This window comes from Erinaceus europaeus, chromosome 16 (assembly GCF_950295315.1).
Source record: "Erinaceus europaeus chromosome 16, mEriEur2.1, whole genome shotgun sequence".
Lineage (NCBI taxonomy): Eukaryota > Metazoa > Chordata > Mammalia > Eulipotyphla > Erinaceidae > Erinaceus > Erinaceus europaeus.
The window spans coordinates 28,490,869-28,513,656 of NC_080177.1; the positions used below are offsets into that span (position 1 = coordinate 28,490,869).

The 22,788-nt window shown below is 41.0% G+C and overlaps 1 protein-coding gene and 1 pseudogene across 5 annotated transcripts in view; both read right to left on the reverse strand.

The window, feature by feature from the left end:
• PPP1R36 (protein phosphatase 1 regulatory subunit 36) overlaps window positions 1-22,788 on the reverse strand; it is a 34,493-nt gene that overhangs the window by 7,778 nt on the left and 3,927 nt on the right. For 2 of the 5 annotated variants that reach the window (XM_007531733.3, XM_060174836.1), the window contains 5 exons: window positions 21,185-21,271; window positions 20,246-20,343; window positions 20,085-20,151; window positions 17,457-17,555; window positions 6,765-6,899 (listed from right to left, as the gene is read on the reverse strand). In XM_007531733.3, the coding sequence (XP_007531795.1) occupies window positions 6,765-6,899; window positions 17,457-17,555; window positions 20,085-20,151; window positions 20,246-20,343; window positions 21,185-21,271 (486 nt within the window). The remainder of the gene's footprint in view (window positions 1-6,764; window positions 6,900-17,456; window positions 17,556-20,084; window positions 20,152-20,245; window positions 20,344-21,184; window positions 21,272-22,788) is intronic. The other 3 variants (XM_060174835.1, XM_060174837.1, XM_060174838.1) reach the window with 3 other exon arrangements.
• Window positions 15,072-15,755, reverse strand: LOC132533333 (derlin-2-like; annotated as a pseudogene).

Below are 22,788 nucleotides of genomic sequence, written 5' to 3' on the forward strand. Positions count from 1 at the left end.
TTTTTATTATCTTTATTTTGTTTGATAGAGACAGCTAAAAATCAAGAGGGAAGGGAGTGTTAGAGAGAGAGAGAGACACCTGCAGCACTACTTCACCACTTGCAAAGCTTTTCCCCTGCAGGTGGGGACCAGGGACTTGAACCCGGGTCATTGCACTCTATAATATGTGCACTCAACCAGGTGCATCACCTCCTGGCCCCTCATTTAAAAACTGTATGCACAGAGCATACTTTATACTTCTACCACATTCCACAGGCTCAGTGAATACTGAGCTACCATGCTGCTCTGCAGAGGAAATGCACATTCTAACCTTGAGGGTAGAATTCAAAGGAAGGAGGTGGAGAGTCAGTCTGGTGGAAAATTCAAGTATTTCCACTGACCTATTATGAAGCTTTCTTATTTCTTCTTGCTACAGGCTCTTAGCTCTAAAGCAAACTGAGGTGATCAGGTGGTGGCTGAATGCTTGAGCTCACATATTACCCTCTCAACCTCTCTATCCTGTCAGATATAATAAATATCTAAAGTAAAACAAAACAAAATGAGGAAAGCCTATCATATTTCAGTCAGTCTTGAAGGAATGCAAACCTTAGGACCAAAAATAAGGTTTTACATTCCCTTAAGAAAGTATATTCCCACCCACTATTCCTTTTTTTTTTTTTTTTTTAAATTTATTTTATTTTATTTATTTATTTATTCCCTTTTGTTGCCCTTGTTGTTTTATTGTTGTAGTTATTATTGTTGTTGTCGTTGTTGTTGGATAGGACAGAGAGAAATGGAGAGAGGGAGGGGAAGACAGAGAGGGGGAGAGAAAGATAGACACCTGCAGACCTGCTTCACCGCCTGTGAAGCGACTCCCCTGCAGGTGGGGAGCCGGGGTTTGAACCGGGATCCTTCTGCAGGTCCTTGTGCTTTGCGCCACCTGCGCTTAATCCACCCACTATTCCTACCCACTATTGCTTTAGATGAAATCAAGTTTAAATGTAGGTCAAGGTCATGCCTACACAAGGAAAGAAAATTTTGTTTGTTTTAGAGGGTCATTTGTTTTTTTTTCACCAGGTTTATTGCGGGGGCTCAATACCAGCACTATGAATCCACCACTCCTGGTGGCCTTATTTTTTTCCCCTTTCTATTTTATTGAATTGAGAGGGGAGGGGGAGATAAGAGAGGGACAGAGAAAGATAGACACCTGCAAACCTGCTTCACCACTTGTGAAGTGTCCCCCCTAGAGATGGGGAGAAGGGACTCGAATCCAGGTCCTCGAACATGGTAATATGTTCACTTAACTGAATGCACTACTGCCCAGCCCCTCAAAGGAAAGTTTTTTTGAGGGAAGCCAAGGACATGAAGGGATTAAGGTGAAGTAAAGACATCTCTTTGAAGTCCAGGTGTTATGATGATTTATATACCTGAGCTTCAAAGAAACTCTTTTATCTACATCTTATCCCAGGCTTTTGGTCACTCAGTAGGTGGCAACTACACTGGGTAGGGTTGGAGGCAGTATAACAAGTCAGGCGGGCTGGTGAGGGGAACACAAAGTCAGAATTGAGCATAATCAAATAACATCTGATTCTATCACATGTGCCATCAAGAATGTTTTCTTACCTATTTTTTTAGACCAGAGAACTTTTACCAAGTATGCTCATCAAAACTTTGCCAAAAGCTTTTGTTTTATCAGTTCACAGATGTCTTTAGAATAGAAAGGCATGCCCTCCTACTTCTCAAGAAACATGAAAGCACTAAATTAACAATCCCCAAATTGCTGGTTCTACTGAAATCTTACCCAGAGAGAAGTAACATATGGTGTTCTAATACAATATTAGAGAGAAAAGTCAGGAAATACACAGGAAAATTATCTCATGAGGATATTATTTTACTCACATTGGAAGCAAAATACATTAAAATCACTCAACTATTTACATGATGAGAACTTTTCTTAGATTAAAAACAACAAAAGACCAATATAAACTCCAAAGGGCATAATCAACACCTATAGTTAATTAACAGTGTTCTGTGAAACGTGCTGTAATCTGCTTTCCTCTGAACTCTTTGCTTAGCTTTTTGACCTGTATGAAATTTGGTGACTGGTGGGTGGTGAGTACAGTACAAGACTGATTCTTCTTCAAACTCCTGGAAAAGCAGCTTATGTTGCATAAAACATTAAAAAAATCAGCTGGAAATCAGCTAAACAGAGGCAATCATTTACTTTCAAAAATAAGAAGTTCCTTTAATATACTGAATAAAAACTACATTATAATAAAAATGTGTTGTTACAAGTACAATATTTGTGACCAAGAAGGTTATTCAGTGGATAAAGTGTTAGACTCTCAAGTATGAGGTCCCAAGTTCAATTCCCCACATCACATATGCCAGAGTGATGCTCTGGTTCTCTTTCTTCATAAGTAAACTTGTTAAAGAGTACAATAACCTAAACACAGGTTCTCTATCCAGAGAACAAAGAGATACAATAAAATATCTGGCTATAGTACAATTACGTATAATATGTTTTAATACAAAAATTGTTTAAGGGAGTTGGGAGGTAACGCAGCGGGTTAAGCACACGTGGCATGAAGCACAAGGACTGGCTTAAGGATCCCGGTTCGAGTGCCCAGCTCCCCACCTGCAGGGGAGTCACTTCACAAGCGGTGAGGCAGGTCTGCAGGTGTCTATCTTTCTCTCCTACTCTCTGTCTTTCCCTCCTCTCTCCATTTCTCTCTGTCCTATGACAACAACATAAATAACAACAACAATAACCACAACAACAATAAAAAACAAGGGCAACAAAAGAGAAAATAAATATTTAAAATATTTAACACATAAATATATGTGTGCTTAAAATTTTGACATTCATCAACACCCATGGTTAATTAATAGTGTCCTATGAAACACGCTGTAATCTGTTTTTCCTCTGAACCCTTTGTTCAACTTTTTGACCTGTATGAAATTTGGTGACTGGTGAGTGTTGAGTGCTAAACTGATTCTTCTCCACATCCCTGGAAAAGCAGCTTATGTTTCATAAAATTATGGCAATAAATTAAAAGTAAAATAAAAATATAGCAATAAATTATCTTCTTTTATGGCCAGAAAATAGCTTACCTGGATCGTGTATCTGCTTTGCCATATACAAGACAAGAAGCCCAGGTTTCAGCCCCCTCTTGCCTGTGCTTGAGGAAGCTTCAGTGCTGTGATGTGTATATATTTCATTCTGTGTATATATATCTCTGTCTCTCTGTTACTCTCTCTATCTGAAAAAGTTATCCTGGAGAGATGACATCCCAGGGGAAAAAAGTTATTTTTAGAGGAAAAAAATTTTTTTTTTTTTTGCCTCCAGGGTTACGTCTGGGGCTCGGTGCCTACACTACGAATCCACTGTTCCTGGAGGCCATCTTTTCCCATTTTGTTTCCCTTGTTGTGCCTTTATTGTTGTCCTTATTGTCATTGTTGTAACTGATGTTGTTAGACAGGACAGAGAGAAATCGAGAGAGGAGGGGAGACAGAGAAGGGGAGAGAAAGATAGACACCTGCAGACCTGCTTCACCACTTTTGAAGCAACCCCCCATGCAGGTGGGAAGCCAGGGGATTTTTTTTAACCTTGTTATGCGTCTTTTTTCACTATGAACTGACAGGGACTCAGAGGTTGTACAGGCTCCTATGCTAAATATAAATAGATATTAGTCCTGGGACAGATCAATGTGATTAACAGTTAATTGTATTTATATATTTTGCTTAAGTTTGAGAGCTATTCTCTGCCCTAATCCAGCTTTCTAGTCCTATTTTCAACTCTGATACCATCTTCCCAGACAATATTTTTAGATTACCTCCATGTTAGCTATCAAACTCCAGTAAAAACTACCCAAGTCTTCTAGTCAAATAATTACTACTTAGGCCTAGACATCCTCATCTCCTACCCCCTACCTCACATCCTTCAATCACTCTATATACTCAACTAACTACACAAAAGAAAGTAAGATATATCTCCTGGGAGTTGGGCGGTAGTACAAAGGACAAAGTGCAAGGACCTGCAGAAGGATCCCGGTTGGAGCCACCTCCCCCTCCCCACCTGCAGGGGGGTGGGTCCGCTTCACAGATGGTGAAGCAGGTCTGTAGGTGTCTTTCTCTCCCCCTGCCCTCCCCTTCTCTCTCCATTTCTCTCTGTCCTATCCAACAACAACAGTAATATCTACAACAAAAAACAATAAATAAATAAACAAATATTTTTTAAAGATGTAGCTCCTAATCTTCTAACAGCTTCAGCATTATTGTCATCCCTTAATAATCTTTAGAAGAAAAAGTATACAGTTGGCCAGAAGATATACTGGCAAAAAAAATAATAAATATCAACTAAAGGACAATTATTGCCTCTAAGACAACCCATATAAGAATCATCAAACAAGTAAATGCAGTAAAACTTGATGCTAACTTAGACCCCACTAAAATCCTAGTGGTATTTCCTCCCCATTTAAGGCCAGACCCCATAGACCAATTTGGATACAACAAAACATCATATTCAGTACTTTAAGAGCTAAGAGAATACCAAGCTCATAAAAAGTGGGGGAGGGGAGCAGGCAGTAGCACAGCTGGATAAGCGCATGTGGCGCGAAGCACAGGGACCAGGGTAAGGATCCCAGTTCGAGCCCTCCCCCCCCACCTGCAGAGAGGTTGCTTCACAGGCGGCGACGCAGGTCTGCGGGTGTCTATCTTTCTCTCCCCCTCTCTGTCTTCCCCTCCTCTCTCCAGTTCTCTCTGTCCTATCCAACAACGAACGACATCAACAATAACAATAATAGGTACAACAAGGGCAACAAAAGGGGGAAAAATGGCCTCCAGGAGCAGTGGATTCATGGTACAGGCACTGAGCCCCAGCAATAACCCTGGAGGAAAAAAAAAAAAGCTACAAAAGCTGGCTTTCCCTTTGGGCAATAGATTAGCCCACTTAATAGTGATCTTTTTGATTAATATCAGGCCACCCCATGACCTGGGGCCCAAGTCAGGGTATCCTAAGATTCCCCTGTAGATACAATGGGCGTAGACCTCTAACAGACACCTCTCTTCACCATCACTGCTCACTTCCATCTGGAATGTCACCATAAGCCTTTTTTTTTTTTTCCCTCCAGGGTTATTGCTGGGCTTTGTGCCTGCACCATGAATCACCGATCCTGGAGGCCATTTTTCCCCCTTTTGTTGCCCGTGTTGTTGTAGCCTCGTTGTTGATGTCGTTTGTTGTTGAATAGGTTGGATGTCGTTTGTTGGTGGTCCTGGAGGTGGCACAGTGGATAAAGAATTGGATTCTCAACCATAAGGTCCTGAGTTTGATCCCAGGAGCACATGTACCAGAGTGATGTCTGGTTTTTTCTCTCCTCCTTTCTCATGAATAAATAAATTCTTTAAAAAAAAAAAAGCAGCAATGGTAGGGACTGCCCCACTCTCCAAAGGGAGGCTGGATCATTCTACTCTGCTACTCAAGGAAAACTGGTCCTGAAATGAGTGCAACTAGAATGTTCCCAGTTGGGACCAGGGACTTTGAGTTCATACTAACAAGGATTTGGATGTCATACAGGCTCCTACACTAAATGCAAATATACATGGGCCCTGGGTCATATCGATGTGGCAAAATTAACTGTATTTATATTTTTTCTTCAAATTTTAGAAATTACTCTCATCTCTAATCCAGCTCTCTAGACCTAGTCTCAACTCTGACACCATCTTCCCAGATGATATTTTTAGTCCACCTGTATGTTAGCTATCAGGCTCAGGGAAAAATTAATAAAGTTGGAAGTTGGGCGGTAGTGCAGCGGGTTAAGCGCATGTGGCCTGAAGCAGAACCCCAGGCTCCCCACCTGCAGGGGAGTTGCTTCACAGGCGGTGAAGCACATCTGCAGGTGTCTATCTTTCTCTCCCCGTCTTCCCTTCCTCTCTCCATTTCTCTCTGACGTATCTAACAACGAAGAAATCAATAACAACATCAATAACAACAACAACAATAAAAAACAACAAGGGCAACAGAAGGGAAAATAAATAATTTTTTTAAAAAAATTAATAAAGTCATGAGCAAGTCATAGTAGCTTCTGAAAGTTGGTAGCTGAAAGGCATTAAGATATAAAGCAGGACAAAGTGTTTAATAAACAAGAACCAGAAAGCAGGAATAGAGCAGGTAAGGATAGGGATTTTAGGGTGGTAAGAAATTGGGAATTCTGTTAGGTATGTTCCTTGGGGCCCATGATTTGAGAGATTTTTTGCCTGAGCTGGTAGTGAGAAAGGTGTGGAATTATACCCCTGTTATCTCATAATTTTGTAAATCAATATCAAATCACTAATTTAAAAAATGACTGAAGTTCGAAAAAGAATATGTGAAAGGAGAAAAAATATATATATTTATATCAATTGAAGGGCCCCTGGTTAAGTGCACATTTATAGTATGCAAGGACTCAGGTACAAGCTCTTGGTTCCCGCTTGTAGGGGGAAAACTTCATGAGTGGTAAAGCAGTGTGGCAGGTCTCTGTCTCTCTGTCTCTGTCTCTCTCTCCCCCTTCCCTATTAATTTCTCTTTCTCTATACAATAAATAATTGGTAAATTATATATATCACCTGAGATTCTGGGATTCTTCCCATATTTGTTTGGTTCTCAAAAAGACATCACCTAAGGCCACTAATTTTTACCATAAAGAAAAGAACACTTTCACATAGTAGCAAGAGTCAAAAGCCAGAACTTTAAGGACATAGATATATAAGTAAGTGAACAACTCATTAAACCCTACATGTGCACTTACTTTCCACAAGACATATGATGTTTATCAGGCATTCCCAAGCCTAGGACAAGGATACAGTACTTCTGTGCCAGGTATGCCTGTGCTGCTTCTAACTTATTTAACACCAGTTCCATCTCTTTTTTCTCTACTAGGCCCCTGAAAAGAAAAAAATAATAATTTGAATTTATTTTGACTGGCAAAAGTCTGTACTAGTTAGGGAAGTCAGGGCAACAGACATCATATTTTACTTTATTTTATTTTATTCAAACTGGGGGAGGAGGTCCTCAAAGTTCCTTGATTATTTATCATGATGGTTAGAATCATGTTTATGCCAGATGGTGGCGCACCTGGTTAAGCACACACACTACAGTGCATAAGGACCCAGGTTCAAGCCCCTGGTCCCCACCTGCAGGGTTTCTTCATGAATGGTGAAGCAGCCTGCTTGGGATGCATTGGATCGACCTTCCCGTGGTGCATCCCGTGAGTACCCATTCATTGGGGAAACTGACGATCCTTCCTAGCCAACTGAATCCACATGGATCCCAGTCACTTTCAAAGCCAGCAACAAGCTCCTGACAGCTTTCAAGCTGTTGGTCCTGCTCTTCGATTCCACCCTGTCCAACGCTTGACGTCTCGTCATCCAATCTGGTCTCCTACACCTACACTGAACTTCTCTGTTCCAGACTCTTGGAAACAGAGTTGGCAGTCAACTGAGGTAAAGAACAAACACCTCATCACAGACCCCTGCAAGCGTCAACCCGGCTTTGACCTAGCATGTTATGATTGGGCCCTCCTCAATCGCTATCGAACAGGCCATGGCCGGTGCGCCGCTATGTTCCATCGCTGGGGAGCCAGAGACAACCCGAACTGCCCCTGCGGCTCCAGACAGACTATGACCCACATAGTCAATGACTGCCACCTCTCCAGATTCAAAGGAGGTCTCGAAACTTTACATCAGGCTCAACCTGACGCTGTTGACTGGCTACGGAAGAAGGGCAAATGCTAGAAGAAGACCACTTGTGAAGTGACTCCCCTGCAGATGGGGAGCCAGGGGCTCAAACCGGGATCCTTATGCTGGTCCTTGAGCCGATGTGCTACCTGCCCGACTCCCTAACCCGCTGTGGTACCGCCGACTCCCTAAAATCTAACTTTAAATGCAATGCTTAAATGTCATAAAATTCAAACTTACATCAGCACAAGCACCCCAGTGGCCATCACTGTATTTGCCGTTCGTTTTATTTGTTTTTTTTTAACAGTTTAGCAAGAATGTATTAAGGATTTAATCATATATCACAATTAATAACAAAAAGTTCCATTGTGATGGCAGGTACATGATACAAAGATATGTTAAGAGTAATTCCACCCTTTCCCGCAAGTTAACTTATTCTTGGTCTGGTGAAAAAAAGTGTATTGAAAAGCTCAGATAATTTACCCTAAAATTTATAAGGAGAACCTCGAAATGTTTGACGGGAAATGTAAAAGGAAGAATACGCAGGGGGCAGTGGGGGCCGGCGGGGCGCATCTGGTCAACTGTACACACTACGAAGCGCAAGAACCCGGGTTGGGGTCCCCCAACTCCTGCACCCCACCGCTGGGAGTCCACTTCACAAGCAGTGAATCAGCAGATCTGCAGGTGACCTTCCTCTCTCCCTATCTTCCCTCTGCTCTCAATTTCTCTCTGTCTCATCAAATAAAAATGAGAAAAGAAACTTTCAGGCCAATAGCTCTCATGTAATGAGAACAAGTTTTTGTTGTTGCCTTAAAATTGTGTTTATTAGAGAAAGAGAGGGGACGAAGGTGGGAGAAGCAGAGGAGAAAGGAGGAGAGAAAGCATCACTCTGGCAGGGATGGAACTTAGGACCTTATGCTTGAATATTCAATGCTTTATCCACTACACCACCTCCCAGACCACTTTAATATAAGAATTACTTGGAAGGAGTTGGGCTGTAGCGCAGCGGGTTAAGCGCACATGGAGAAAAGCACAAGGATCCTAGCCCTAGGTTCCCCACCTGCAGGGCAGTCACTTCACAAGTGGTGAAGAAGGTCTGCAGGTGTCTATCTTTCTCTCCCCTTCTCTGTCTTCCCCCCTCTCTCCATTTCTCTCTGTCCTATCTAACAACGACGGCATCAATACCAACAACAATAAAAAACAGTAAGGGCAACAAAAAGGAAAATATATATATATATATAATTACTTGGCGTACTCATTAAAAGAACAGATTCCCAATACCAGGCTCTCTTCAAGATTCCAATTAAGGGAGTCCGGCGGTAGTGCAAAGGGTTGGGCACACATGGCGCAAAGCACAAGGACCGGTGAGGATCCTGGTTCCAGCCCCGGCTCTCCACCTGCAGGAGAGTCACTTCACAGGTGGTGAAATAGGTCTGCAGGTGTCTCTCTGTCTCTCTTCCTCTCTATCTCCCCTTCTCTCTCAATTTCTCTCTGTCTCTATCCAATAACAAATAAAAATATTTTTTTCAAAATCCAATTCAAGCAGTCTAGGAGATGATGCAGTGGATAAGGTGTTGGACTCTCAAATATGAGGTCCTGAGTTTGATTCCAAGTAGTACATATACCAGAGTGATGCTCTAGTTCTTTTTTTCTCTTTCTATTTAATCTCTCGTATTAATAAATAAAATATTTTTAAAAAAAGATTCCACTTTGTAGGTCTGGGTGGAATCTAGCTTTCAAACAAGCTCAGGTTTAACTGGGGAAAGTTTAATAATGATTTTAAGCATTATATAATCATAAATTTTGATTCAGTTGTCTTTCATGGAAATTTCTTTCCTTCTTTTTTTTTTTTTTTTTTGCAGTGGTGGTGGTTGCAGGGGTTTCACTGTTCTTACCTAGTTTCTCAGATAGAAGGAGAATGAGAGAAACAGAGAGACACTATAGCACCAAGACTTTCCCCAGTGCAGTAGTACTCCCATGTGATATATGGACGGCTGTACGAATTGGGCATAGGAAGGAATCAGCAAAAATAATAAAAAATAAATCAAGCCTCCGACTCCCCACCTGCAGGGGAGTTGCTTTACAGGCTGTGAAGAGGGTCTGCAGGTGTCTTTCTGTCCCCCTCTCTGTCTTCCCCTCCTCTCTCCATTTCTCTCTGTCCTATCCAACAACGACATCATCAATAACAACAATAACTACAACGGCAAAAAAGGGAAAATAAATATTAAAAATTAAAATAAAATAAATGGAACAATTATAACAATATACTGTAATCAAAGTCATACAAATGTGATCTCCATTATTATTATTATTAAAGATTACAGTAATTAAAGTTATACAAATGTGGTCTCCTTTCATCTTCCTTTTCCTCTTTGCTTACAATGATTGAACCCGGCACATCCATGTCTCAGGCATGACATTTTTTTGCTATCTCTTCATTTCACATGTGGTCTCTTTCTCTCAAAGTATTATCTCCTTTTCCTCCTTTCCCCTCCTTTTCCTCCTTCTCCCTCCTCTTCCTCCCCCCACTTCTCTTTCTTTTCCTCCTCCCCCCTCCTCCTCCTCCTTCTCCAGATAGAGACAGAGAGAGAGGGAAAGAGACTAAAGCTTCCTTCAATGCAATGGGGCCCATACTCAAACCTCAGTGAGTTGTTATATCTCATCAACCCTGTAAGTATTTCAGACCTCAGATGTCTAAAAATGCAGAAATAAAAACGGATAAAGGGGACTACTGTATCCCACTATAATCTCAAATTCTAAGTAAAATGACTACTGGAAACATAAAAATGATTTTTTTATATTTGTGTTTAAAATCACAACACAGAACTAATACTTCTAAGAAAGTCTGCCTTTACCACTGTGTCCCAATAGATTTCAGAGATTTTTTCCAAATAATTAAAAATTTTCTTCTCATTATCTACTTTTTTTATTATTATATTTATTTATTTTTTATTCCCTTTTATTGCCCTTGTTGTTTTATTGTTGTAGTTATTATTGATGTTACTGTTGTTGGATAGGACAGAGAGAAATGGAGAGAGGAGGGGAAGACAGAGAGAAGGAGATAAAGGAAAGACACCTGCAGACCTGCATCACCGCCTGTGAAGGGACTCCCCTGCAGGTGGGGAGCTGGGGGATCGAACCCAGATCCTTAGCCGGTCCTTGCGCTTTTGCGCCACCTGCGCTTAACCCACTGCGCTACCGCCCGACTCCCCATTATCTACTTTTTTTCTTTCCTCCAGGGTTATTGCTGGGCTCGGTGCCTGAACCATGAATCCACCGCTCCTGGAGGCCATTTTTCCCTTTTTGTTGCCCTAGTTGTTGCAGCCTCGTTGCGGTTATTATTGCCATTGTTGACGTTGCTTTGTTGTTGGATAGGACAGAGAGAAATGGAGAGAGGAGGGGAAGACAGAGAGAGGGGGAGAGAAAGATAGACACCTGCAGACCTGCTTCACCACCTGTGAAGCGACTCCCCTGCAGGTGGGGAGCCGGGGGCTCGAACCGGGATCCTTACGCCGGTCCTTGTGCTTTGTGCCACGTGCGCTTAACCCACTGCGCCACCGCCCGACCCCCCATTATCTATTTTTATAACTTTTTTTTTTTTTTTTGCCTCCAGGATTATCGCTGGGGCTTGGTATCTGCACTACAAATCTACTGCTCCTGGAGACCATTTTTTCCCATTTGTTATCATTGCTGTCATTGTTGTTGGATAGGGCTGAGACAAATCAAGAGAGGTGGAGAAGAGGGGGGAGGAAAAGAGGGAGAGAAAGACACCTTCAGACCTGATTCACTGCTTGAGAAGTGACTCTGCCCCTACAGGTGGGGAAGGTGGGGGGCTGCGCCATGAGCGCTTAACCTGCTGCACTGCCGCCTGACCCTCCCCACTTTTATAATTTAAGAAATAAAACAAATCTATTAAATAGCAGTAACTCAAAACTAAAAGAGAAAGCACACTAGAAAATATAGGCTAATGTGTCAGCAAAATCTAGTAAATTTCTTTTTGGGAATAGTAAGACTCTTCAAACCTTCTAAGCCCACAGCTGGCTTGAATCCCCGTGCCTGCTGCCAGAGAAACACTATGATTTCTGGCTGCTGCCCTGCTGTGAAATGCAGCCCTGAAATAACACAGATATTGCATATTATGATGGCTTTACCAGAGCAGCAGGGCTTGAATTATTTATTTTGATCTTTGCAAAGGTATGCTGTCATCCAGATACGTTTATCTGCCCATCAAGTATGTTCAAATTGCTTGGTTTTATATAAGGAGTCTGTATTTAAAAACATCCACAAGAAAATAAAACACTGGGCAGTGACAAGTCAATGACTCTATCCAGCATTCCTAACAACTAAATCACTAGGTTGGTTCCACATGTACCGGAAAGGGCAGCCTGGACACTTGGAAAGTTCCATGACTTTCAAAAGGTCAACCAAGCCTGAGATGTATTGCTTTGCACTAGACTCTGAATTCCCAGATTCTTGCCCTGGGTAAAGAGCTCTGAGCCATCTCTGACTCCAGCAATTAAGTTCTTCATATGTAGCCTAAGAAATCTTAATTTTTCTCTGTGATATGAAATGTCATTTTGGCCTTGTGTTAATTTTGTTCTTAGATTTTTTTTTTTTTTAATTCAGTGAGAGTGAGATGGAATTCAGTTTTATTTTTTCCTCTCTGGAAATTCCATTTACACAAAGGAATTTCTATCAGGAGGAGGAGGAGAAGCTCTGCCTTGTACCATAGAATTCAAGCAAATTATGTACTCATTCATTAGAGGCAGCAGGGGACTTGCTTCTCTAATTTTTCTTTTGTATTTGGCTCCAAGAGATTAAACTTTCACTACCAATGTAGTGAGGAACCACTGGCAAACTGCTGGAAATATCTTCTGGATTAATTAGTGTACCTTTTTTTTTTTTTTACTTTTTTCTTTTCTTTTTATTTCTTTATTGGGGGATTAATATTGTTTTTGTTTGTTTTTTTGAACCAGAACACTGCTCAACTCTGGCTTATGGTGGTGTGGGGGATTGAGCCTGGGGCTTTGGAGCTTCAGGCACGAGAGTCTCTCTACATAACCATTATGCTATCTACCCCCACTGGATTAATGTTTTATAGTTGACAGTAAATACAATAGTTTGTACATGTATAACATTTCTAATTTTTCCACACAACAACACAACCCCCCACTGGGTCATTCTACCATTTTGTTCCGGGACCTGAACTCCCTCCACCCCAGAGTCTTTTACTTTGGTGCAATATACCAGCTCCAGTCAAAGTTCTGCTTAGTGTTTTCTTTTCTGATCTTGTTTTTCAACTTCTGCCTGTGAATGAGATCATCCCATATGCATCCTTCTGTTTGACTTATTTCACTTAACATGATCTTTTCAAGCTCCATCCAAGATGGGCTGAAAATGGTGAAATCATCACTTTTACTCTGAAAATGTTCAATAATTCTCGTTTATCTTTCTCTTCATTTAGCTCATTCGTTTCTTTGTTGATTTTCTGCCTCGATGATGTTTCAAGTTGAGAGAGTGTGGTGCTGAAGTCCCCTACTATTACTGTATTGCTGTAGCTCTTTCAGTAGATGTTTGATGTATTTAGATGCACTCTCCTTGAGTGCATAGATGTTGATAATCTTTAAGTCCTTTTGATTGATTGATCTTCTGAGCACTAAGTATCTCTACTTAAATTTTATTTATTTTAAGGTCTATCATATCAGATATGAGCACAGCTGTTCCTGCACTCTTTTTGTGTGGCCCATTGGCTTGTATGGTAGTTTTCCATCCTGTCATTATGAATCTGTGTTTGTCTCATTGAGTTAGGTGGGATTCCTGCAGACAACATATGGTTAGGTTATGTTTTCTGATCCATCTTCCTACTCTGTGCCTGCCTTTTAATAGCTTAATTCAGGCCACTGACTTTTATTGATATTAGTGATTAAAGTTTTTTTTTCTTTTTCCCCCTTTTGTTGCCCTTGTTTCTTTTATTGTTGTTGTAGTTATTATTGTTATTGATGTCATTGTTGTTGGATAGGACAGAGAGAAATGGAAAGAGGAGGGGAAGACAGAGAGGAGGAGAAAAAGATAGACACCTGCAGACTTACTTTACCATCTGTGAAGCAAACCCTGGTGGGTAGCCAGGGGCTCAAACCAGGATCCTTACATTGGTCCTTGCACTTCACACTACATGTGCTTAGCCTGTTGTGCTACTGCCCGACCTCCCTGAAGATATTTTAATGCCATTATTGTAGATTTTTAGAGTATTCTGATATATGGCATGTTTGTGGTGATCTGATTGTTTATAGGAGAACTTTCAGAACTTCTTCCAGGGCAGGCTTGGTGATAGTTTATCCCTTCAACTGTTGCTTATCTGAGGTTTTTATGTCTCCATGTAGCCTTAATGACAGTCTAGCAGGATACAGTAGTCTTGGTTGAGAGGCTTTCTCATTGAGCACTCGATAGATATCTTGCCATTCTCTTCTGGCCTGTCATGTTTGTGTGGAGAAATCTGCTGCTAATCTATGGGTTTTCCTCTGTAAGCGACTCTTTGTTTTTCTCTTGCAGCCTTCAGAATCTTTTCTTTATCCTTATTCCTTTTCATTTGAAATATAATGTGTCTTGGTTAATTAAGTCTGGGTTAATTCTGTTTGGGACTGTCTGAGCTTCTTGAACCTTTACGTCTTTTATGTTGTCTAGAAGTGTACCATTTCATAAAGTGCTTCTGGAGTTAAAAATCGGTCAAGTTAAAAATCGGGGAGTTGGGTGGTAGCGCAGTGGGTTAAGCGCACATGGCGTGAAGCACAAGGACTGGCATAAGGATCCTGGTTCGAGCCTCTGGCTCCCCACCTGCAGGGGAGTCACTTTACAGATGGTGAAGCAGGCCTGCAGGTGTCTTTCCCTACCCCCTTCTCTGTCTTTCCTTCCTCTCTCCATTTCTCTCTGTTCTATCTAACAATGACAACATCAATAACAACAACAATAACTACAACAATAAAAATAAATAAATAAATAAATAAATATTTTTTAAAAAAATTGGTCAAGCTGTCAAAAGTGTCCACACTTTTGCTGTGCAAAGAATAAAACAATCTCAGGAGTCGGTCGGTAGCGCAGTGGGTTAAGTGCAGGTGGCGCAAGGCGCAAGGACCGGCATATGGATCCCGGTTTGAGCCCCCGGCTCCCCACCTGCAGGGGAGTCACTTCACAGGCGGTGAAGAAGGTCTGCAGGTGTCTATCTTTCTCTCCCCCTCTGTCTTCCCCTCCTCTCTCCATTTCTCTCTGCCTATCCAACAACAACGACATCAATAATAACTACAACAATAAAACAAGGACAATAAAAGGGAATAAATAAATAAATATTTTTTAAAAAAAGAATAAAACAATCTCAATGGGCGTGTTACTGGGTCCTTCCCAGCTGGGTCTTATAATTGTCATTGCCGCTTTAACTACGGAGGCTCTGGCCCTCACCCCAGGCAAAGCCTCCTGGCTGCTCTTCAGGTAGTGCATTGTAATTTGGATCCTCATCTGGTATATCAAAAATAGCTTTAAGAATAGATGGTGTTTTCAGAATTCTTATTCCACCAGGCTGATTGGGAAATACATCTTCCAAGAAAAAATATGTATCCAACTGCAGTACTTGAAGTGTTTAAATATTAATTCAGGACTGAAGTACAGCTGAAATGGTGTGATCAACTGCCTTCTAGGCTTCTCTTCTTCTAGCGTTTGCCCTTCTTCCGTAGCCAGTCAACAGGTCAGGTTGAAAGCTGTCAGGAGCTGCTTGTTGCTGGCTTTGAAAGTGACTGGGATCCATGTGGATTCAGTCGGCTAGGAAGGATCGTCAGTTTCCCCAATGAATGGGTACTCACGGGATGCACCACGAGAAGGTCTAGCCAATGCATCTCCTAGGCTTCTCTGAGACCCAGATCCATTTCTTGAGGACCCAGTCATATCCTGTTCACATAACAGGAACTGGTGTTGCAAGTGCTTACCACAGCTGTGGTAGTGAGGATGCAGGCGGTTGTGTAGGCGTCACTGACCGGAGGGATTTGCAGATATTCCAGCCTCAGGCCCTGCTACGCCATCTTCCCCACCACCACCGACCTCCCCCAGATTTTTTTTTTTAATCAGTTGCTTACAAACCCTTTAGCAAGACTATTGTAAATAACCATCAAAAACATACAAAGAAGGGAGTCGGGCTGTAGCGCAGCGGGTTAAGCACACGTGGCGCAAAGCAGCGCAAGGACCGGCGTAAGGATCCCGGTTCAAGCCCCGGGCTCCCCACCTGCAGGGGAGTCACTTCACAGGCGGTTAAGCAGGTGTGCAAGTGTCTATCTTTCTCTCCCCCCTCTCTGTCTTCCCCTCCTCTCTCTATTTCTCTCTGTCCTATCCAACAACGACAAGGGCAACAAAAGGGAATAAATAAAATAAATAAAATTAAAATTAAAACATACAAAGAATATTTAGATCTGGGAGTCAGGCGGTAGCGTAGTGGGTTAAGCGCACTTGGCGCAAAGCGCAAGGACCGGCATAAGGATTCGGGTTCAAGCTCCCAGCTCCCCACATGCAGGAGAGTCTCTTCACAGGCGCTGAAGCAGGTCTGCAGGTGTCTTTCTCTCCCCCTCTGTCTTCCCCTCCTCTCTCCATTTCTCTCTGTCCTATCCAACAATAACGATGTCAATAGCAATAATAACTACAACAATAGAACAAGAGCAACGAAAGGGAATAAATATTAATATACAAATAAGAATATTTAGATCTACAATGTCCACTGTGTTAACCATGAACCACATATGGCTACTGAGTACTGACTGCAGCTAATCTGAACTGAGATTCATCATAAGTGTAAAATAGATATCAGGTTCAAAGACACCTTACAATTTTTAAAAAATATTTTATTTATTTATTAATGAGAAAGACAGGAGAGAGAGAAAGAACCAGACATCACTCTGGTACATGTGCCGCCGGGGATTGAACTTAGGACATCATGCTTGAAAGTCCAGTGCTTTAGCCACTGTGCCACCTCCCAGACCACTACAATTTTTCATCAATAACTTTCTACTACTTTCAAAATTATAATTTCTATGTTATAATATTTTTATATTAATAGGTTTAAATGCAATGAATTATTTAAATTAATTTCACATGTACCTTTTCACATTTAAAGTATGGCTACTAGGAAAATTTAATTACTTATATGTTCCTAATTATAGTTCTACTAGGTAATGCGAGTCTGTATAAAAGGAGTGTTTCATTACCAGAATACCATATGAATTACTCCATGAGTTTTAAAAACTGATTGACTTCTTCCATTTACCATGTTTTTTGTGTTGTTGTTTGTTGTTGTTTGTTTGTATTTTTGCCTCCAGTATTACTGCTGGGGCTCAGTGCCTGCACCATGAATCCACTGATCCTGGAGGCCATTTTTTTTCAGCTTTTGTTGCCCTTGTTGTTGTAGCCTTTGTTATGGTTATCATTGTTGTTGGTGATGTCATTCGTTGCTGGACAGGACAGAGAGAAATGGAGAGAAGAGGGGAAGCCAGAGAGGGGGAAGAGAAAGATAGACACCTGCCTCATTGCCCGTGAAGCAACTCCCCTGAGGCGGGGAGCCAGGGGCTCGAACCAGAATCCTCAAGCTTAGCCCGCTGCTCTACCACCCGAACCCCATGTACCATGTTTCTGTATCCTCCAAAGATTTAAAATATCCCCTCTTATCCATCATTGACCAAAGTTAGTTTTAACACAGGTAGTAATAAACTTTAAACACAATAAGAAATTATACTTACACCATATAGCTTTGGGGTTTGTTTTCCAAGGAAATTTTTTCCAAGAAATGAGATAGATAGTACAATAATGCCATAAGGAAATTGTCTAGATACTTATTCCTACAGGAAGATTAAAAAATATGTTAATAAAACATATATCAAACATGAAACTAGGGGGTTGGGTGGTAGAGCAGCGGGTTAAGCACAAGGACTGGCGTAAGGATCCGGGTTGGAGCCCCAGCTCCCCACCTGCAGGGGCGTTGATTCACAGGTGATGAAGTAAGTCTCCAGGTGTCTATCTTTCTCTACCCCTCTCTGTCTTTCCCTCCTCTCTCCATTTCTCTCTGTCCTATGCAACAACAAATGACATCATCAACAACAATAATAAACACAACAAGGCTACAACAACAGGGGCAACAAAAGGGGGGAAAAATGGCCTCCAGGAGCAGTGAATTCATAGTGCAGACACCGAGCCCAGCAATAACCCTAGGGGCAATATATATATATATATATATGAAACTTCACACACACACACACACACACACACACACACACACACAAATGGATGGACTGTGCAGATAAAGCACTGGACTCTCAAGTATGAGTTCCTGAGTTTGATCCCCAATATTGCATGTACAAAGTGGTCCTACCTAACTAACCTCACTCATAAATAAATCTTTGTTAAGAAAGTAAATGGGGGGGGGTGTCAGCGGTGGATCAGCGGGTTAAGCGCACATGGCAGAAAGCACAAGGATCGGTGTAAGGATCCCAGTTCGAGCCCCCAACTCCCCACCTGAAGGGGGGGTCACTTCCCAAGTGGTGAAGCAGGTCTGCAGGTGTCTATCTTTCTCTCCCCCTCTGTCTCCCCTCCCTCTCAATTTCTGTCTTATCCAACAACAACATCAATGGCAAAAATAACAATAAGGACAACAACAAGGGCAACAAAATGGGGGGAAAAAAGGCCTCCAGGAGCAGTGGATTCGTAGTGCAGGCACAGAGCCCTAGCAATAACCCTGGAGGCAAAAAGAAAGAAAGAAAGAAAGAAAAAAGAAAGAGAAAGGAGGAAGGAAAAAAGAAAGAGGGAACATGATGTAAGGAGTTTATTTTGCAAGTGATCTCAAATTTCAGAGCAATGAGAAGTGAAATAGGAAAGGGAAGGAAGCTATGGGGGAGGGGGTGTCTCTGGAGATAGTTGGGAAAAGCCTCTTGGAGATGTTACTTATCCCAGAAGACAAGAGAATATTTATTCACTAATTTTTCCTCCTGCGTATCACTGAAGGCTGCTTCTGAGTGTCTCCAGCTTTGCCCTGTAACATATTGCTACCATGGAAGAAAGCTTCTGGTAGAAGCCTCAAGTATCTGCCATAACAGCCTTCACTGAATTTGGGAAGGTCATGAATACCACTGAGCATTCACAATATAGGTACCTTGTGAAGCACAGCCTTAAGAAGACTCATAACTTACAATTTTGTATTCAAGGAAATTGAGGCTTAGAAAGATGAAGTTCTCTTCTCTTCCCCTATTTTTCCCCTCCTCTCTCCATTTCTCTCTGTCCTATCCAACAACGACGACATCAATAACAACAACAATAACAATAACTACAACAATAAGAAAACAAGGACAACAAAAGAGAATGAATGAATGAATGAATGAATGAATGAATAAATAAATAAATAAGAAAGGTGAAGTTCACCTAGAATCACATACACTTAGTACTTATTAGGTCTGCCAAATTAGTGGAGAAACTTATTTTTGTAAACGTTTTATCATATAAACTAAGTAGCTTTTATGGAATTTTGACAACCTTATTCTCCATACTTTTTGTTCTGGGGTTTTATGTGGGGACCTTGTGATTTCTGGTCCTCCCTCCTTTTTTTCTCTTTTGCCTCCAGGATTATCACTGTGTGCCTGCACTATGAACCCACTGCTCTGCGGCCATTTTTTTCCATTTTTTTATTTTTTATTTTTTGATAGGACAGAGAGAAATCGAGAAGGGAGAGGACAGAGAGGGAAAGAGAAAGATAGACACTTGCAGACAGGCTTTACCACTTGTGAGGCGACCTCCCTGCAGGTGCTGCAGGTGGGGAAGTGGGGGGCTTGAACTGGGATCCTTGCGCTTCATACTGTGTGCTTAACCCTGTGGCTACCACCTGGCTTCCTTTTTTTTTTTTATTGGATGGTCTCCCCTTTTTAGTTTCAGTCTTTAAGACTAAAGAGGATGGTTTACATAGAGCCAATCTCATGCCCTTTCTCCAAAAATCTGATTTACCATCATTTATTAGATGAGATTATTTTAAAATAAAGGAGAAAGGACCTAAAATATCTCAAAAACACTACATACGGGAGTCGGGCAGTAGTGCAGCAAGTTAAGCGCAGATGGCGCAAAGTGCAAGGCCCTGCATAAGGATCCCGGTTCGAGCCCCGGCTCCCCACCTGCAGGGGAGTCGCTTCACAGGCGGTGAAGCAGGTCTGCAGGTGTCTATCTTTCTCTCCCCCTCTGTCTTCCCCTCCTCTCTCCATTTTTCTCTGTCCTATCCAACAACGACGACATCAATAACAACAACAGTAATAACTACAAAACAATAAAAAAGGGCAACAAAAGGGAAAATAAATAAATATAAAATAATTTTTTAAGAATACACTACATACCTCATAAATGTCGTGAAAGAGCAGATCCGCTGCATCTCAGTATCCTGCAGCAAAAGCAAAGCAACAACTGAAAGGGAAGAAGTTGGACAATTGAAAGAAGGACAAAGACCTATATTAGGGCTCATATCAGATATAATGTAAGTGAGGAAACAGTTACTCACATTTAACATCATGAAGTGTTACATTGCCCTGTTCACCTCGTTTCTCTGAGGCTTTCGGTGACTTATCTCCTTTTAGAGTAAGCCTTTTATCTGTCAACCTGTTTTGGAATATCACAGTTTCTAGCAGTGTTTTAAGGGTGTTGGTTGTATTTCATCTATCCTGACGTGTATAAAGCTTTTCACTATAAAATACTAAAAACCTGAGTATCGCATATGAGCTTCATTTAATTTAGGATCATTTTGGAATATATTTTGTCAAACATTTTTTGTAGAATGCTTTTAAAAGATGTACTTATCTATGAGAGAAAGAAAAAAACAGTGCATTATTCTGGAACATTCAATATCAGGGGTCCAATTCAGGACCTCATGCTTGAGAATCCAATGCTTCATCCACCGCATCAAACATCAAACATTTTACTTATAATAGTAGGACTAGGAGGAATACACAGTGCCTGCTATAAAATATAAATTCCAATTCCATCCATAACAAGTCACTTAAATATGTAACCTACTGGATGGGGGGTAGATAGCATAATGGTTATGCAAAGAGACACTCATGCCTTAGGCTCCGAAGTTCCAGGTTCAATCCCCCACACCACCACATGCCAGAGCTGATTAGTGCTCTGGTAAAATAATAATAGTAATAATAATAATAAATAGCAATAATAAAAATAATCTACTTACAGTGTAGCACCATTTTTAGGTTTTAAAACAAAAAGTTGAAATTTTGCTACTAGATAGATTATTATAGGAATACAGTATAGGGACTAATGTAACTCCCACCATAAATCTGAAATGATGCATTTCTCCCCTGGATGCATATTTGCATTTCATCCTCAGGTAATAGGGATGGCAGTTTCTTAAGAGTTTATGAAGTCTTAAATAATTCTGTTGAGAGGTGCCATCAGCAACACTGCCATGCTTATGAGACTAAGCTACCTTTCTGAAGCCGGCCCATCAATTTCAGTAAAGTGAACTGCTTTGCCCCTCTTTGCTTTCTCCTTGACCTCTACTGCAGGTGCAAAACTGTAATGGAAATGAGAAAATTAGCAGGGGGTAGATAACATAACGCTTATGCAAAGAGAATCTCATGCCTGAGGCTCCCAAGTCCTAGGTTTGATTCCCCCGCACCACCATAAGCCAGAGCTGAGCAGTGCTCTGGTAAAATAATAAAATAAAATAAAAAGAAATGAGAAAATTAGGAACTTAATCTTTTTTAGGGAAAGGAAGAGTCATACCATGACATATCTCACATGATAGTTGGGCTTGCATTTACTACAAGTGGGATCTGAAAGGAATTGGAGGCACAGAAGTACTCAGTTCACTTACATACATGTGGAACAATTGTCTAGAAAACAAAAACAAACAGCAACAACAACAAAAACCTCTTAACCTTCACCTAGGCTGTGGGTGAGAGTGCTTTGCAGGAAACTGAGAGATTTTACATATGTACCAACAACTGTACTTACTGTAAACTATTAACCCCCCAATAAAAATATTTTTAAAAACTTAAATTTCAGACTATTATATTCAATCCCTACTTATGTGTAGCCTCCAGAATACTACCACACCATGTATAGAAAATTTATTTCCAAGACTCCTTGCCTATTTCTCCATTGATTCTCCTACTTCCTCACTAACCATGAGTTTAGTCAAAAATAAATGTTGATCCTATTGAATGTAATTGCTATCTTGTTTATCTCCTACCTAAGAGAACAACACATAAAAAAGTGCTTAGGTTTTATTTAAAAAGAAAAAAATATATTTCCAACATTACTGAAAATGTTGCAGTAACTTCCTAAGAAATAGAAAAATCACGATCAACAACAGATGAGTGGCTGAGCAAGTTGTGGTATATATACACAATGGAATACTACTCAGCTGTAAAAAATGGTGACTTCACCGTTTTCAGCCGATCTTGGATGGACCTTGAAAAATTCATGTTGAATGAAATAAGTCAGAAACAGAAGGATGAATATGGGATGATCTCACTCTCAGGCAGAAGTTGAAAAACAAGATCAGAAAAGAAAACACGTGGTCCAGGAGGTGGCGCAGTGGCTAAGGCACTAGACTCTCAAGCATGAGGTCCTGAGTTCAATCCCTGGCAGCACATGTACCAGAGTGATATCTGGTTCTTTCTCTCTCTCTCCTATCTTTCTCATAAATAAATAAATAAAATCTTAAAAAAAAAAAAAAAAGAAAAAAGAAAAGAAAACACAAGTAGAACCTGAAATGGAATTGGCATATCGTACCAAAGTAAAAGACTCTGGGGTGGGTGGGTGGGGAGAATACAGGTCCAGGAAGGATTCAGAGGACCTAGTGGGGGTCGTATTGTTATATGGGAAACTGGGGAATGTTATGCATGTACAAACTATTGTACTTACTGTTGAATGTACATTAATTCCCCAATTAAAAAAAAAGTGAAAAAAAAAAAAGAAAAGAAAGGTCAGGAAAGAATGGCTTTCACTGTAGTGTCTGAAATGAAGAAATATTTATGTGAATAGAAGGGGATAGTTATCTCAGAACAATGAGGGTGGCTGGTA